This window comes from Theropithecus gelada, chromosome 7a (genome assembly GCF_003255815.1).
Source record: "Theropithecus gelada isolate Dixy chromosome 7a, Tgel_1.0, whole genome shotgun sequence".
Classification (NCBI taxonomy): domain Eukaryota; kingdom Metazoa; phylum Chordata; class Mammalia; order Primates; family Cercopithecidae; genus Theropithecus; species Theropithecus gelada.
The window spans coordinates 25,338,344-25,355,543 of record NC_037674.1 but is presented as its reverse complement, the minus strand read 5'-3'; the positions used below and the strand labels follow the sequence as shown (position 1 = coordinate 25,355,543).

Genomic DNA, 17,200 nt, shown 5'->3' with positions numbered 1-17,200 from the left:
ATTGCCTCAAAGTCTGTTTCTCCTCATAATGAAGGTGCTGAGGGTACAAAGCTGACGGTCTAATGACAGGAAGTACTCTGGTAATTGTAAGCAAGAAGATTTATCCTGGTCCTGAGAAAACTATGAGTGACATAATGGTTGAAGCTTCAGCGAGTAGAGATGTTTTACCCATGATTATAAATAAATCCTGATTGAAATCTGTTGGCGTTGATGTTAAGCCATGATTCTGAGAAGACAAGCCTAGAGGGACCAGAGTAATACAGTCCAGACATATAGTTTTCTGATGAGCTCACCATTTATGGGGACAAAACTTGGAATATATTGAGAAATGAAAGTTAATATATCCTTTATTAGACAGTCTTTCTGGTCTATCAGTTTTCTCACTGGACTTTTGATGACAGCTGTATGGCAAACAATCTAACACTGAGTTCATTCTGAAGTGCAGGTATTCTTCATTGTTGATGGGAAGAATATCCACATACTCCAGGTATCAGAAGACAGAGATAGTTTAGTTGCGGTTATTTAAGAGCCAGACTTATATTTTTCCACTAGTCTCCAGGTTTTTTGATAACCACAGTCTGTATCTAATTCCACTTGCAGCTCTGACACTCAGCATAGTGTCTAGATTAGAGTGGTCATTTTGTACACATAAGAGTGGTCTTAAACTCATTAATGAAGGGTGATGATACAGCATATGCCAGTGATCAACTCATTAAGAATTCTAGGGCCAAGCTCGGTGGCTCATGCCTGTAAGCCCAGCACTTTGGGAGGCTGAGGTGGGCAGATCATTTGAGGCCAGGAGTTCAAGACCAGCCTGGCCAACATGGCAAAACCTTGTCTCTACTAAAAATACAAAAAATTAGTCAGGTGTGGTGATGCATGTCTGTAATCCAGCTACTCAGGTCCCTGAGGCACGAGAATAGTTCAAACTCAGGAGGTCGAGGGTGCAGTGAGCCAAGATGGTGCCACTGCACTCTAGCCTGGGTGACAGAGTGAGAATGTCTTCAAAAAAAAAAAAAAAAGAAAAGAAAAGAAAAAAAAAAGAATTCGACTTATGTGCTATCCCATTTTTGAGGAACTAGGGATGATAAACATTACAACTTATTTTAAAGTGACATCTTGAAATTTTCTTAAAAAGTGTTTGGGACAATATTACTGCTAACCTAATAAGTAAATTAACTCCTGATATTCCAGTGATACCTTTAATTGTACTTTGTGCTATAAAATCAGAAATGCTGTTTCCAGAATGTTAGGTTTTCTGGCCAGAGCAAACCACATCACACCAACACTTTTGCTTTGTGTTGCTATGGCTTGTATTATTAGTTGACATGTAAGGCAGCCAATATTTTTTTCTAGTTTAAGAGACATTAGGTTATCACTTAACTTGGCTCTGTATAGGAAAATTGATTGAGACTATCACTAGAGGCAATGAAAAAATATAACATAGACCTTTTATCCTGGAACTAAGATATCCAGGTTTTCTTCTCCATTGGAAACTATCTTCTTTTGGGGTATTTGTTTCTTTCAAAAAGAGGAGAATTACTTGTGATTAAGCTTAGTAAGAGTGAATTCTCTGATTTTTTCAAAATAGTGTGTGGCCACTTAGATGAAGAGAATAGTTGATCTACTTGGCTAAGGTGATAGTACATTTTTTAAATCAAAATATGTTCTTCATGTAAGAAAGATTTTGGGAACAGTGATATTTTCCTATAGACATTATTCTTAGGATAGTTAGGTAGTCAGTGATTATCTGTAGAATATTTTTAATGGATAGATACTAGAAATGTATCTCCCAACTTTATTCTACTGTTGGTAAAGGAGGTGAATCAGATGACCTCAGATTTTACAGATTTGTTTTCCCCAAAAGTTTTAAACTTGGATGGGGGAAGCACAAAGATTCATGGCAACTTACCTGCATTAACTTTATAGTATTGAAATTGAAATGACAGAAAAGTGAAGCTTAGAATTAAAAAAAGGAATATTGGTTCACATCTGTAATCTCAGCACTTTGGGGGGCCAAGGCGGGAAAATCACTTGAAACCAGGAGTTCAAGACCAGCCTGGGCAACAAAGTGAGACCTCCCCTGCCCCCTGCCCCCCAAGGAAATGGTATAAATACATGAAGATGTCAATAGCAAATCTGGGAATGGGCTCTCAGTTTGTAGTGGATGTTTTGCTGTGCCACCCACATCCCCCCTTAGGACTGCAGAACATGTTTTCCCAGCTGTCAGGAGTGCTGCCCACATATAGCTTTCAGCTTGCAGCCCTCTCTGGGAATTGCCCTTGGCTGACTAGAGTGTTTTGTTTAAGGACATTCCTCCTTTTTGGGGTCATCCTGCATGCAATGACTGAATCATGCCATGATATAAAGTCCTCCTCCCTTTGATCCTATTCTAAAGGCCTGTTGCAGCTCCAGAGCTCTCCGTGGGTGTGGCTGTTGCTTTCACTGTGGCTGCATCAAGAGCCCAACTGCTCCCTCTGCCCAGCAGTGCTGCCTTCCTCTCTTACAGGTGTTAATCCCAAGAGAACTTGCCAATTAACCTCTTATACACAAAGCTCCCTCTAAATCTACTACCCAGGAATCCAACCTAGACCAATAGCTCTGTTTTCTCCAAGGTCAATCTAAGATATTTCCTCTAGCTTTCATAAGTGAGAACAGATGGAATAGTCTTTCTCTGAAATCATTTTCTTTTGAATTCCTGTGGCTTCATAATCTATAGCCATCTATTGACAGAATCCTACTAAGAATCTACAGAAGATAGTCTTAGGAGGTTCATTTGGGCAAGGGTTTCAGTTTAGGAAAATGATGAAAGAGAATACATTTCCTGTACAACATTCAGCAGGCTTATTGTTCAGGTAAAACTTAGTGAGTTGATCATTTTATTTTCAAAATAGGAAGGCTAAATTGTGTGTCTATTTCTGCATCTGAATAATGCACAATAGGATTTATATAAATTAGGCAGGGCATCTGTAAGATTGATTACTTTTTCTCAGCAAATTGTTAAACTAAATTCTCCATGCTGTAGCACTACGTCTTTCATCATCTCCTCTTATTCTCACCCTCCTCCCTGGCAAAATTGGTGAGAGAGCATCTTCAGCAGCTGACCAGAGACCTCCCTGTGTGATTTTTGCCTCAGCATAAGCATTTTGCTAAAATGAAGGGAGAAAAAGGGGAAACATCTGCATTCTTTAAAATAAATAGATTCCAAAGACATGAGCATTATGTTCATTCTCAGTGTAATGAGATCCTGTTCACCAGTCTGTTATTAGGGGATTAGGGTCAAGCTGTCTGTTTTCCTCTAGCGCAGCTCTGATGGTGCTGGGATTGAAAAGAACCAGAAACTGCTGCTGTCCACTGAGTGTTTGTGTCAGGGGATCATGATTGTAAGCTGTCTTTGGATCAACTGGTTTTAAATGCCAGGAGTGTGCACTGTTGCCGTGATTGGGTCCTTTCAGCTCCTTAGGGTCCAAGCTTTTTCTATATAGCTAATACATAATTACTCTGGGAAATAAAGTAAAGAGGAACAATAAATATAGATTTATTAAGAGCATGAGCTTTGTAGCCAGACAAACTTGGGTTCTGGTCCTAGACCTGCCACTTATATGTGACCTTGGCAAAGTTTTCTTCTATTACTTCTTCTTTTTCTATTCTTCCTTCCAGTTGGCCATTAAAATACTAATATGTGTAATGCCAAAAAATTTAAACAGTACAAAAGAGCATAAAATGGAAATGAAGTCTCTCTTCCACCCCAATTTCTCTCTTCATTTTATTTCTCTATTGTCAACCACAGTAGTTTCTTGTGTATGTTTCAAGAAATTTTCTATGCCTATAAACATGTATAATATATCCTACATGCACTTACTTCTTTTTACATTACCTAATAATGTAACTAACAGCGTATTTCATATTAGCACATATAGACCTACCTTATTCTTTTCAGTGGCTGCACTATATTCCATTGAGTGAATGAACCATGATTAAATAAGTGTTTCATGGTACATCTATCTAATTCCTCTTGATGGACATTTTCGTGGCTTCTAATCAATTTCTGTTACAAATAATGCTGCAGTAAATATCCTGGTACATTCATATTTGAGTACCTGTAGGATCAGTTTTCAAAGTGTGTGGTTATTTAAACTTTTGATAGATACTGCAAAATAAGGCAAAGATTGCATGAACCTCAGTGTCCTATTCTATAAAATGGGAGTCAAAACAATACCTATCTCTAGGACTGTTGTGAGGATTAAATGAGATAAGATACATGAATAGTGTTGCCAGATGTAGCAAATTAAAATATAAGACTCTATTTAAATTTGGATTTCAGGTAAACAATAATAATGTTTTTGTATAAATGTGTCCAAAATATTACATGGAATATATACTAAAAATAATTTGTTGTTTATCTGAAATTCAAATTTAATGAGGTGCTATTAATTTTATTTGGCACCCTATACATGAAGGGATCAGTACAGTCCCTGGAATGCAGTAAGCACTAAATAAACGTTGGATGCTATAATTCTTTTTAGGCATTCAGGCAAATGCTATCATTCAACAAATGTTTTTGGAAATGATGATTCTATACTCCTTAGTTTATTTATCATTCATTCACTACATACTTACTGAGTGCCTGCTGTGAACTAGGCATTGTCCTCAGGATGAAGTCCTCAGGATGAAGTGGTGAACAAAACAAAGTTTATCAGCAAGGGAATACTTTTGAATGTTATAGGGCCGACATATGCTTGAGATTAAAGAGGAAACCAAGCTCAGCGTAAATGGATTGATTGGTTAATTAGGGGAGGTCAATTATATTGACCTTTATTATCTTCTGTCTCTAGTACTCCAACACTTCTGTAGCTTGTGAGGAAATCCCCTTTTCAGGAATCCATGTTGCTGGTGGGAAATCAGGAGCATTAGAACATGGAAAGGATGACCTTGATGAACCCATTGAAAATCCCCTCTTGTTTCTTAAGCTTTAGCAATACACTTGCAATATTGCTTCCAAAAGTGTTGCTTAAGGTCAACACTTGATTTTCAGCTTTTGAAAGCAATGGTCTAGTGACATGGAGCATGGTAGGTGCTGCCTCACTCTCAGACTTTCATTTTCTCAAGGAGATTTTCAGCAAAGTCTAGCAGCTCTTACCTTGCTATGCCTCATCAGGAAGAAGCAGGTACAGACCAGTTTATCAAAAATTATTAGTTGCAGTTGCTATCTCTTACCTCCTTTTCTTAGAACTCAAGAGTTGTGAGAGTAGATATATAGTGGTATATTTTTTTAAAAATTGCTTCAAATAATTCTAGTTGTTGTTCTTTGGCAGTTAAACTCCATATATTTTATGGTGCCTTTGGAATTTAAATTTTATGAATTTTTCACTTGGATTTTGGCTTATTTAGCAATTGGCTTGTGAGTTTGCTAAGGTAAAGTCTATCTCATTATCCCATATGTATTTAAAAAAAAAACCTGATTCTAAGACGCATTAACTAGATTATGTCAGAGTTTTATACTCTGAAATAATTATATGATGCTGAAATTTGAGCCACATTTTAAAATCTTACAACTTCTCCTTTCTTTGCAGAATATTCATATACTGCAATTCATCTACAGGAGCTTTTACCTTTTGACAACGGCAAAAGCAAAGTTTGAAGGTGCTGAGTCTGTGGAGCCAGTATCACCTTCACAACCCAAAAGGCCATCCTATGTCCCTCTAGAAGAGCTGTGGTGCAAGATTGCTTTAAACACGAACCCTGAGAACAGCTGCATCACATACATAGAGCCAGGGAGTGTCTGCTTTCATGTTTCAAGTTGGTGACGAAACCCAATCACCATACAGGCTAACATTTTAGAAGTCTAGAAATATTCTGAAGATGAGTTTTAAAGCAAATAATTTTGTCTGCCCCTCCAGTGCTGCTGGGACATTTTTTATGTATTGTTGTCAGTGGTGGTGGTTGTAGGTAGGACAAGAAAAATGGTTGGATTCAAAATATAGATTATTTAAATTAGTTTACAGGTCTTTATCAGTTTATGCTTATTCAGTAAGTTTGGGTACTTCTGTTGCTATGACCCTTAGTGCTCATTAAATGTATCTCTGAGTTCCCAGTTAAGTGTAGTTACATATATCAATATTTAATAAGATAGAATAGGGAATAACATAAAAAATCCTCTGATTGTATTGTACATACTGATTGTTCTACAGGGATATATTCAAGTCAGAGGTTAAGCAAGGCATCTCACACAGCCTGTGGCTTACCAATATCTCCAGGCTCTTTTTCTGTAAACTCTAGTTACATTTGTAGAGTGTTACTTTCTCCTCTTTAAAATAATCTATTTTGTACTTCTTTTTCTTACTCTTTGTTCAGTTTCTGATAACTTTGTCAAGTCATAAGACACTTTCCTATCATGATCTTACTTTGTGTGGGCTGTGCTTTCTTCTTGTTAGGGTGCTGTCCACAAATCTGAAAAGTGTGTCCAATTGTCCATTGTACAGGTTATTGATGAAGTAGTTTGGATTGTGCTAGGCTCAGCGTCAACATCCAGGACTACTGCCTACTGTTTCTTGTATGATCCTTCCTAGAGCTTGTACTATACAAGTTGGAAGAATAAGAGTTTGGAAATAAAATGCAATATCATCTCAACTTCTTCCTGAGGCAGGTGCACTTTCAATAGAGACTTCAAGGCAATTTGGTAGCAGTGCAGTTTCCAAAAATGACACAATAGCCTTCTCCATCCACTCATGCCTATTTTTTCTGAGATACTGTTTGCTGAGAAGTGTCACTAAGGTGCCAGAGGAGGTGTCTCTAGGAGAAATTAACCAGCACGTAATTCATACCTGTAAAGATAAACGAGATTTAGAAGGCTTCCTAGGTTCTTCTGTTGTTGTCAAACTAGATAAAGTTCAGAAAAGTGTAGCATTGGAAAAATGATTGAATTCTGGCTAGAGATGAAAATACTGCAATTGAAAAATTTCCAGAACAACATGTACTTGGATCTGTATTAAAGAAAAATTCTTTGAGTGTTTAAGCCAAATGATCCAGCAGAGTTGATAGTGTGAGGCATATTTCACAGTTGAATAAATATTTAAAACTATTTTCCAGGCTATAAAACAAGTAAATTAGGTTAATTTTTTTTAAAAGTACAGTGAAATTAACCTGTCCACCTCAACTTTTGGGCAAACCTGCTCTACTCATCCCAACCTTTTCTCTTAGAAGGGAATCTCTGAGAAAGAAATGTGATGAAAACTTCCAAGTTAGAAAACAAAGCTGGTTTACATTTCAGGGAATTTCAGAAGGAATGATTAGCATCATGGTGTACTGACCCAGGTGGTCTGTATCCAGAGGGCCTGTCTGGTTTTGGGCAGCCCTGACTAAGTTGTCACCAGGGGCCAGATTCAATGGACACAATAGCTTTTCATAATAAACCCCTTTGAACTGGGTGGAGGGTGGGCTTGGGGCTCCATCGTATACATGAGCTGCACAGAAAGCAGTGCAGTAGGTTGACTGTGTTGTTCTCTATTCTGAGCTGCTGTCCTGTTAGAATACCACCAAGCCTGTCCTTCAGCCTCAGTGCTGGTTTGTAGGTGGTCCTTCTCATTCAGTCTTCCAAGGCTTCTTTTATCATGCTTTGTTGTTCTTGTCCTTTCCAGACTTTAACATATTTTTCCTGTTGCATTTTAGCTGTTGCTCTACCTTGCCACTGTCTCCTTCACTTTCTTGCCTCCAGTTAAATAGACTTCTGAGGCAATGGCAATGATGTTTCTGTATTAATAAAGAGTTTGAAAAGAATGTCGATGACTAAAATTTATTGAGATTTCATAGCTGCTGCATAAAACTGGCACCATGCGGGTGGTGGAAAGCGTGCTCAGCCAAGAGTTTAGCATGTTGAGTTTAGCCCAGGAGTACCAATAACTCACTGGGTATCTTTGGGCAACCACTTAACCTCTCTGGGCCTTTGTTCTCATGTTAATGTAAGGCCATTTTGAATCTAACATACTAGGAAAGTCTCGTCTGCTTCCTCTGTTATATGATGTTACATTGTGAATACATTCCCTTGGTTGTACTTCTGAGTCTTCATTCCTGAAAAAAAATAATTTTGTTTTTGTTTTTAGACTACAGAATGAAAAATGGATGAATGTCAAAGTGGGAGACATCATTAAATTAGAAAATAACCAATTTGTTGCTGTGAGTATTCAATATTGTTTAAAGAATTTATCGCAGATTAAAGTAGCCTATATATGGAAGTATTTACATTTGCAAATTTAGTAAATCCTTGCTAATCCAGAATAATTATCTTCAGTATGTATTAGTAAAAAGTCACAATTATAAAATATTTTAAAAGGCATTGATTTATTAGTTTCAATAACATGGTAACTCACATAAGGTTGAGTGAGTATCACCTTGTGTATTTCCCTAGGGATCTTTTAAATTAATAGGAACAACAGATTTTAAATTAGAAAACCAATATTTGATGTAAATAAGAGTTTTTAAAATGCTCCTGAGTACTTTAAAAAGTCTGTTCTCACATATTTTGTGATTAGTACTGTTAATATCCTGATTAGTATTGTTAATTTACAGTATATTTGAAAAAAACATAAGCTAGAGAAAGAGAAAAGATATGTTTCTTCCTTAAAAATTAGAAAATGTGTATTGATTGTGCTGAATTAATAACATGTTAATTAATGAGATTTTACTTTATCAAATATACTATAATTTATATACTCAAGTGGCCTATGTTATAATTTCCTTAATAAAATTCAAGGGATTGGTCTAATCACTAAAATATATGCAACTAACTATAGTTCAAATTAAATTTAAGGTAATAAAAATGATTGAGATCAGAGATTAAAAATTCAAGTTATTGTTTATGTCAAATATATATTAGATTACATATGAAATTTTTTGTGTTGAGTGCTATTTTGTGTATCAACTTGAAACATTTTACCACAGGGAAAAAAATATGGCCCCAAGAGTTATTTACAAGACAACTCAGTTAAGACTCCTAAACATTCACTTTCAGAAGCAGTCTTCTTTCATTAATGCACCATCTGTGTATACTGAATTCTCCAGAACAGCCCACACTAAGGAGACTACTCAGTAGACTGGTCATTCACAAAAGAGTTCACACTTTAAGTAGAGAAGTGCTTATTTCTCTGGTAACCGCAGTGCTTTGGAAAATAGTTGGGAACCAAAAATAAACAAAAAGGTGTCGACAGCCAAAACAGAGGTCTCAAAGTCCACTCTGGGTTAAGCTCCTCATAAGTAGAACAGTTTGCCAGGTTCTCACTCGCAATCTATTTACTTTTATTTAAGCCGCAATTTAAATTTGCTTGTCCATCTTGTTTTTCAGCTCATTAAAGATTAGAAATAATACCCTGGAGGGTGGTGTCTGTTAGAACATACTGTGTGTGTGGAATCAAGGTAGATCCAGTGTAAGGGCACTAGATGGGGAACTGGGTGAGAACTGAGGCTTTGCTCTATTCCTTCAGTGACAGCAAAGACTTTATCTTCTTTGTCTTTGGTTTGTCCATGTGTCAAATAAGAAGCTAGAGCACTACAGGATCTCAAAACTCCCTTCCATGCTGTGATTCTCTGTGTAAGCTGACACCAGACTATATGATTCTTGCAGGCAAAGCGCATATTGATTTGCCTGTTTTCCAACACTTGGTACCATGTTCCATCATCAGGGGCATTTGGTAAATGTTGGCTAAATAAATAAGTATTGATCTTTGTAAGAAAGAAGACAGGAAAAAAAAAGAAAAGTGCATATAAATTTACAAAAATTCAGATGTTCTGGGTCAGTGGGATACCAGTAAACAGTATCTGCCCTAATTAAAGATTGTGTATATTCAGGATTCTTTGTCTAAGAAGAAAGGGCTCCAGGCAACTCATTCGAGTTCTACTCTCAGTTAAAATGATTACAATGAAAGAGTTTTGGTGCTTCTAAGTGGATAACCTTAACTTATAAAAAAGGGACATGTGAAATTCTAAGATGTGTGCATTCAAATGTTTTTGGCAATGACTTTAGCTAGATAGTGTCATAATAGAGAGGAATTAGCATAAACCTATATATGCCACACACTTAACTATCATATTATTTGGAACTGAATATTTCAGGGGCAATGCTAGGTATGTTTTTTACTTCCGGTATTCAGTGAAAACAATGAGTTCTAGGAGCCCCATGAATGTGCTCTAACAAGGGGGAACATCAGACTGGACTCAGTCTGCTCATTTCTCACATTTTTAGGAGTGGGTCCAGAAAAGAAGCAGTCAAATCTATGTCTCAAAGCTTTTAACTCTGTGGTGCCTCGTGGCCAGCATATCTAGGCTCCAATCGGCACTCTAGCCTTTATATTTGAATTTGTATTTTCCTTGGACTTTGTTTTTAATTTAGTTATATTTTCTATATTATGGTATGTATGCTTACTTGCTATTGCAAAAGCATCAATGAAATGAAATACAGAAGGCAAGCACAAGTGCAATTGAAGAGCAGAATATTGAATTTTAATTAATTTAGATTTAAATAGCTACGTGTGATTTGTGGCTACTGTATTAGACACACAGATGTAGCCTTTTATGGTGGTTCCCATGATGGGGTGAGAATGCTTATTTTCCACTCTTCCTCCTGTTTTCATTTGGAGGGACGGCACCAAAATACCACTTTAAGTGTCTTTCATCCACTTGCTCTCTCCTCTCTCCTAGGAGTGACTTCTTGGATTGGTGAGTTTGGGAGCTGGGAGTGGTACACATGACCTAGGTGATGCTTCCTTAATTCTTATTCTTTTTGAACTGCACCTGTGTGCAGAGAGTCCGTTCTGCTTTGCTCTTCCGTGCCATCAATGTTATAGAAACAAATCCCTGTGGTGGGGGTAGTGGGAGGGCCAGGGAAACTTAGAGCTTCCAGCATCTGTGGTTTGATACGTTTGTCTGATAGGGGTGAAGCCCATTTGGGCCACAGACCTAAAGCCTGGTCTTTATCAATAATAACAGCTTTATCAAAAAAAGATGATATTTTTATCTCCATTGTTCTCTGTTTGACTTCTACAAATGTAGTTCTGTTGGCCTAATCTTTGAATAATCGAGGATGGGAGTCCTTCAAAACCACCTCACAGCACCTCTTGATTAGATAATTTTGTTCAAAGTTTTCCCATGACTACCTACTCAGCACCTACAAAACCATTTTCAAGGGCAAGAAAATTTTTTTTAGGTGAACCACTGGAATCACTTAGGAGTACTAATATATCTCCCTGCACTCTGGTATGAGCTGGCAGGGGCTTCAGAGAGCTTGTATTTGGGGGGCAAAACTTATGGGACCCTGAAAGAGACCCACTTAGGAGTTATACTGAGGTGGATTTTGGGGGAAACCAGGTCATGAAGGTCATGAAAACAATACTAGCATTTATTGACCATGCGTCACATGCCAGACAATATTAACAAGCACTTTCTGTGATTAACTCATTTAATCCTCACATTAGCTCAGTAAGGGCAGGTTATATAGTATCCTTATTGCTCTCACTTTACAGATGAGAAAACAGAGGCACAGTGCCATCAAATAGCTTGCTAGTGGGACATTCAGGAGTTAAGTCTATGTAATCTAGCTCAAGTGCCCCCACTTCTAACCACTACCATTTGCTGTTCTGACTGCATTGGAAAAGTCATCCTCATTGACTTGAGTCTGGGCTACCAGCGTTAGGGGCTCTGGGCTTGGATGCTGGAAGCCAAGTGATCAGAAAATATGTTGTGCCCAATGCAGATGCATAACTTCTGGCTGTTCAAACTTAGAATTTGCAACCTGATTTATGTCAGTTCATCAGTAAACTTTTAAGCAAGGAAAAATAACTCACCAGAGATTGCCAATTAGCTGGCATATTCAGAAGTTACTTACCTTTTTTTTTTTTTTTTTTTAATGTAGCAAACCCCCTTGTTTTGCATTTGTATATACATTTTAAAATTCAAGAATACTTTTGGGCTGAATTGCCAGAATTCCTAGTTTTTTGGCGCAACCAGGAAAAATGCAGAGTATAATTCAGATACCACAAGGAGTTTGACTGGCATTAGAAGAACCAAATACATTTTGTTAGAAAAACATACTGCAGAATTCCTGATACTACCGGAACTCGGGCCATGGGAGCCAGGTGTACCTTTCTCCTTCACTTGACAGCAGTGCTCTTGTGTTGTTTCACTTTTCTTAGCTGATGGTAGAAACAAAATCCTTACTGGGCATGAGTATATTTGAACATTACCAGAATTGAGTTGTTTAGCTTGTTTGAAAAGTCCTTCCTTTCCCTCCACAAAAAGGCATTCATAGAATTGTTTTAAAACCAAGGCATTCTTCTGATACAGGAATGGACAGTTTTACCCTTTGGAAATGATAGGGCTAGAAAGATTAATTTGACCTAAACTCCAGGTGTGACTGGAGTGGGCTTTTGCTCTTTCTTGACTCATCAGAGAATTTCATCTATTCTTTTTCAACACCTTTCTTGGACGCACTTCCAGAGAGGTGCTTTTTTTTTTCTTTTTTCTTTTTTTTTTTGGTGGTCTCATTGCCCTCATTGCTCTTTTAAGTTTTACAGCTTCAAGTCAGTTACTTGTTGTTCCAACCTATTTGCTGTAAATAAACCATCTCTATCTTTCCATCTCTTTCTGTGTGTGTGTCTCTCTCTCTGATCTATATCTAATTGTCATATTTATATGACAGTAGAAAGTGGGGGTAAAAGGCCGGGCGCGGTGGCTCAAGCCTGTAATCCCAGCACTTTGGGAGGCCGAGACGGGCGGATCACGAGGTCAAGAGATCGAGACCATCCTGGCTAACATGGTGAAACCCCGTCTCTACTAAAAAATACAAAAAAATTGCCGGGCGCAGTGGCGGGCGCTTGTAGTCCCAGCTACTCGGGAAGGCTGAGGCAGGAGAATGGCGTAAACCTGGGAGGCGGAGCTTGCAGTGAGCTGAGATCCGGCCACTGCACTCCAGCCTGGGTGACAGAGCGAGACTCCGTCTCAAAAAAAAAAAAAAAAAAAAAGAAAGTGGGGGTAAAATATTCAGGCAAGGATTTTTTTTGACCAGAGGAACAGCCTGCCTGTTAAGAAATTTTATGATGTCCATTATTATTCTCACACTTCCTTCTCTTCTTTATCACCATCTTTTTCTTATTCTTCTCAAATCACTGTAATTAGAAAAACAATGATATGTCTAGTACATATTAGTAACCAATATGCATTTATTGGACCTGAAATTTAAACTTTAAATACAAATGTTACCTATCACCATACAAAGTTCATTTTTAGAATCTCATTCTCGTTTTTTGACTCAATACATGAGCTATTTTGATTTTATTTTTATTTTTGGATTATAATAAAAGATAATGTTGTAGATGATAGAGAAGATAAATAACTCTATGTGTGAGAATGGCCTAAAAAATAAAAGGAGATCCAAAAGTGTTCAACTTAATTCTACAAATTTATCTTTCCATCAGGTCATGGAACCACAATCCAAATATTCTTTCACCATTGTGGTTTTGATTTTTGAACGCCAACAAAGCAAAACAAAGCATAAAACAAAGTGAAATACTTTCTGTTTTTCATAGTTTTGTGTTCCAGTGATTTAGTAGCCCACCAGAGGAAAAGAGCATACATTTTGGGATCAGAAGTTCTGAATTCTAGTTCCAGATCTGCAATTTAAGCTATGCGTGTCCATGAGGATTGCGTTAAGTCTCTTGGGCCTTTGGGTTCCTCAATGACTTTGGAAGGGCCATGGGCTTTACATGAGTTAATTTAGTTCTTCTGGTGGGTGTGGTAGAGTCTATTCCTCCCTCACTCCTGAGCCAGATATGACCTCCCCGGTTCCTCATCCATACAATGGGAAGAATACTACTGACAGGGTTAAGAGAGTAAAATGACACAATTATGAGAGAGGGTTTTATAAATCCTTAAATAATTGTATAGCTTTAAGGTGTTATCGTTGCTTTACATTTTACTTTATTCTTTAACTCAACAAACATTAATTATGACTAATAAACCTATGAGGACAATGCCTTTGACTCTGAGGACCCAAATATGTTCAGTGCATTCTTTTCAGGTTCCCTCTAATGGGAATATTTGTTTTCTGTTGTCCATGGAAGCTGGGGAAGGGGCGTTGTATTGGAAAACACTGGTTCCTTCATGGAGGACATAGCAGAGCCTTTCCTGGCAGAGCAAGGAGAAAAGGCACTAATAATTCACAAAAGAAAGTAAATATGGGGCATATAATAGGTGGTTCTGAATGGAATTAATGATATCCTGGCCCACCTGTGAGTTTGGATATTCATGCTTTTCCTTTCCACTTCTTTACTCCTGTTAGTCATTCTGCCTTGGGGACCTCCTTTCACTGCATCTAGAATCTTCCATGATGCCCTTCCTCAACTAGCAATCCAATGTTGCACTGTCATTTGCACTCCCTTCATAGCACTTTGTTAATAAGGCTCTTAGAACCCTTATATTCTGCCTTTATTAAACTATACAAATCCTTGAAGCAAAGAGGTTTTGAATCATTTTGGTATCCCTTGCAGTATATGCCTCATACTGCCCAGATTGAAATCCTGGCTCCTCCACTTACTGTGTGACCTTGAGGAAGTTACAGAACCGGTCTGGGCCTTACTTTGCTCATCTGTAAAGTGGAGATAACAATAGGACCTGCGCTACAGGATTTCTGTGAACGTTAAATAAAATAGCACATGTGAAGCTCTTAGGACGGTGCTGGACACATAGTAAACCCTCACTAAATATCAGCTACATTATTTGGAATCATAAACACCTACATCTGGAACACAAGTTTCTGGATCAACTAGGAATTGGGTCCCTGTAGGATTTACTGGAGGAGTCAGTTTGAGGAGGCCTGCTGTGAGACTCAGAGTCCTGGGGAAGGTGGGCCCCGAAATCCATGTGTTGCTCCACTCCTGGCACAGCACCTCTGGAAAGGGGTGACAAGGGATGAGCAGGGCTTTTTCTGCAGCTCTCCTGCCCTTTCCTTTTCACAATTATGACTGAGTGCACTAGAAAATAGGCCTGCCTGCATGACGATGAGCACATTGACCTCTTATCCTCCTGGCCCCCCTGGGCCTTCCCTTCACACTCCCTCCTCAACCACAATGAATTAATGCCTTGAAGGATGAGGTTAACAAAAGGGAACAGCAGGCCTCAGCAGAGGGACAGGGAGAAGGGAGGATAGATGAAGGGAGTGCAGCATGGCGATCACGGAGTAAGAAAGCCGGAGGAAGGTTCACAGAACATCAAAGAGAAAGGTGGTAACTGGGGAGATGGGCGGAGGTGGGGAAGGTAGGTGTCTCGGTCCCAGAGAGTACAGTGAGCAGGAACAGTTAGCCTGGAACCTGTGGGGGTCAGCCTGTGGGAAGCTGGGTCACTGCTCAGGAGAGAATCTGACCGCCAGATGGCAGTGGCGCCTCAGTCACATGTTCCTAGCCAGCTGTGTGCAGGGACTCCTCCCCTTGTTTACCATGGTGTGAGTGTCAATGCAGCCCTGCCCAGTCTTCAACAGTAACACTGGATTCGAGTTTCAAAGAAAAGCAGCCCTGGGTACAAATAGGCATCTTTCTCTATACTTCATAACTGTATTCAGTCACAGATTCTTAGGATTAGAGAATTTTGGATTTTGTTTCAAATGAGCCTTTTAAGCTCAGGGGAGGAGAGGCGCAGGCCCACAGACTGACTATTGAGCTCTTTTCCTGTTTAGTGCCTTGTGCCTGCTCTTATGCATTGAAATTTAAATGTGGGAAGTAAGATCAAGGTGAATTTTCAGAAAACTTTTTTTTCCCTTTAAAATCAGGATGGGTAGTTTTTGGTCCAAGAGCGACATCACTTTCTTTATGTGGCTTTGCTCTGTTCACAGTGTGACAAGTCAGAAAATTTCTGCCTCAACAAGCTTCTGTGGCTCTTTGATTCAGAGTTGTGTAAGAGCCTTGGTAATGCAAACCCACTTATTCCTTTAGGGGCTGTCACAGGGCATTTTTCCCCAGCTCTGTTTTATTCCAATCCCAATTTGGACAAAACCACACACACACACACACACACACGCACACACGCACACACACCCTATTTTTGAGTTGCAAATTTAAAAGCTTGAGACTCAAGAAAGTAAATTGATTCTAAATTTAACCCCCAAGACTCAAGAACAAAGCAATTCTAATGTTTTAAAAAACAAAGGTAAGAAAATTTCACAGATTTGGAATGCCAATCATAGATTCAGACATAGCTAGAAAATTGTTAGGCTAATGTCTCAAACTAAATTGCTAAAATTTAAGCCAATTCTTTTTAGATATTCAGACTCTTCAAAATTTTATAAAAATGCTTATTTTTAAAATAAGTTTAGAAATTTGAAATGAAATCGATAAGAACTTTACCAATTTAGAGAGCTACCAGGATTCTAAAACTGAATTGTGATAGGTGATTTGCAAAGCTCAACTGGACATCAGAATAGAACTGATTATCTCTGAAAAACCCAAACTACTCAGTCTCTGATTTCTTCCCACTGCCTTTAACTACATTTTCTCTTCTGTCTTGCTCTCTTCCTTAGTCCCTACTTTATCTTAGCTCTCCTTTCTTACTTCCTACCATCTTTTACTTTTTTCTTACCATCTTTATCTCTTTCTTAACTTCCTTGCCTCTCTTATTTTTATTTTATTTTTTTAGTTTCCTCCATCTATTTCCCTTCTGTTTTGTCCCCATCTCCTTTGTCTGCTCCCTGTTTTTAACTGATGACACTAGGTAATTAAAGTTTGTGCATGTATTTCCAATTATTTATTGGAGAGAGTTTTATGTTAGTAATTATCAAAGCAAGAAAATAGAATTTATATGTTTCATTCAAAAAAGGTGAATCAAGTGGTTATTAATTCATAGGACAGCTCCTTCGCTTGTTTATGTTGTGATAGTCAAGGGGCATATAAAGGACGAACAGGGAAGAGGGAGGGTTTGGTTCAGGGCATATGACATAGAGGTAGAACAGGATCTCACTTCTTTTACTTTGTTTCTAAGGCTCTGTTGGCTTGTTAGTAATCAAGAGGTGATATACTGTAGAAGACTTTCAACCAATCTAACTTCTCAAGTATTATTTTGTTATGATTTTTGAAAATAGGCTGATTTACTTCTCCTATCAAGTAGTGAGCCACATGGTCTCTGTTATGTTGAAACTGCTGAGCTTGATGGGTAAGTTATTAAAATTGGA

At 38.2% G+C, this 17,200-nt stretch overlaps 1 protein-coding gene across 1 annotated transcript in view; it reads left to right on the top strand.

Annotated features, from left to right (window-relative positions):
* Window positions 1–17,200, top strand: part of ATP8B4 (ATPase phospholipid transporting 8B4 (putative)) — a 264,877-nt gene that overhangs the window by 93,990 nt on the left and 153,687 nt on the right. Inside the window, exons 7-8 of the mRNA XM_025390477.1 lie at window positions 8,100–8,172; window positions 17,111–17,181. Coding sequence (XP_025246262.1) covers window positions 8,100–8,172; window positions 17,111–17,181 — 144 coding nt within the window. The remainder of the gene's footprint in view (window positions 1–8,099; window positions 8,173–17,110; window positions 17,182–17,200) is intronic.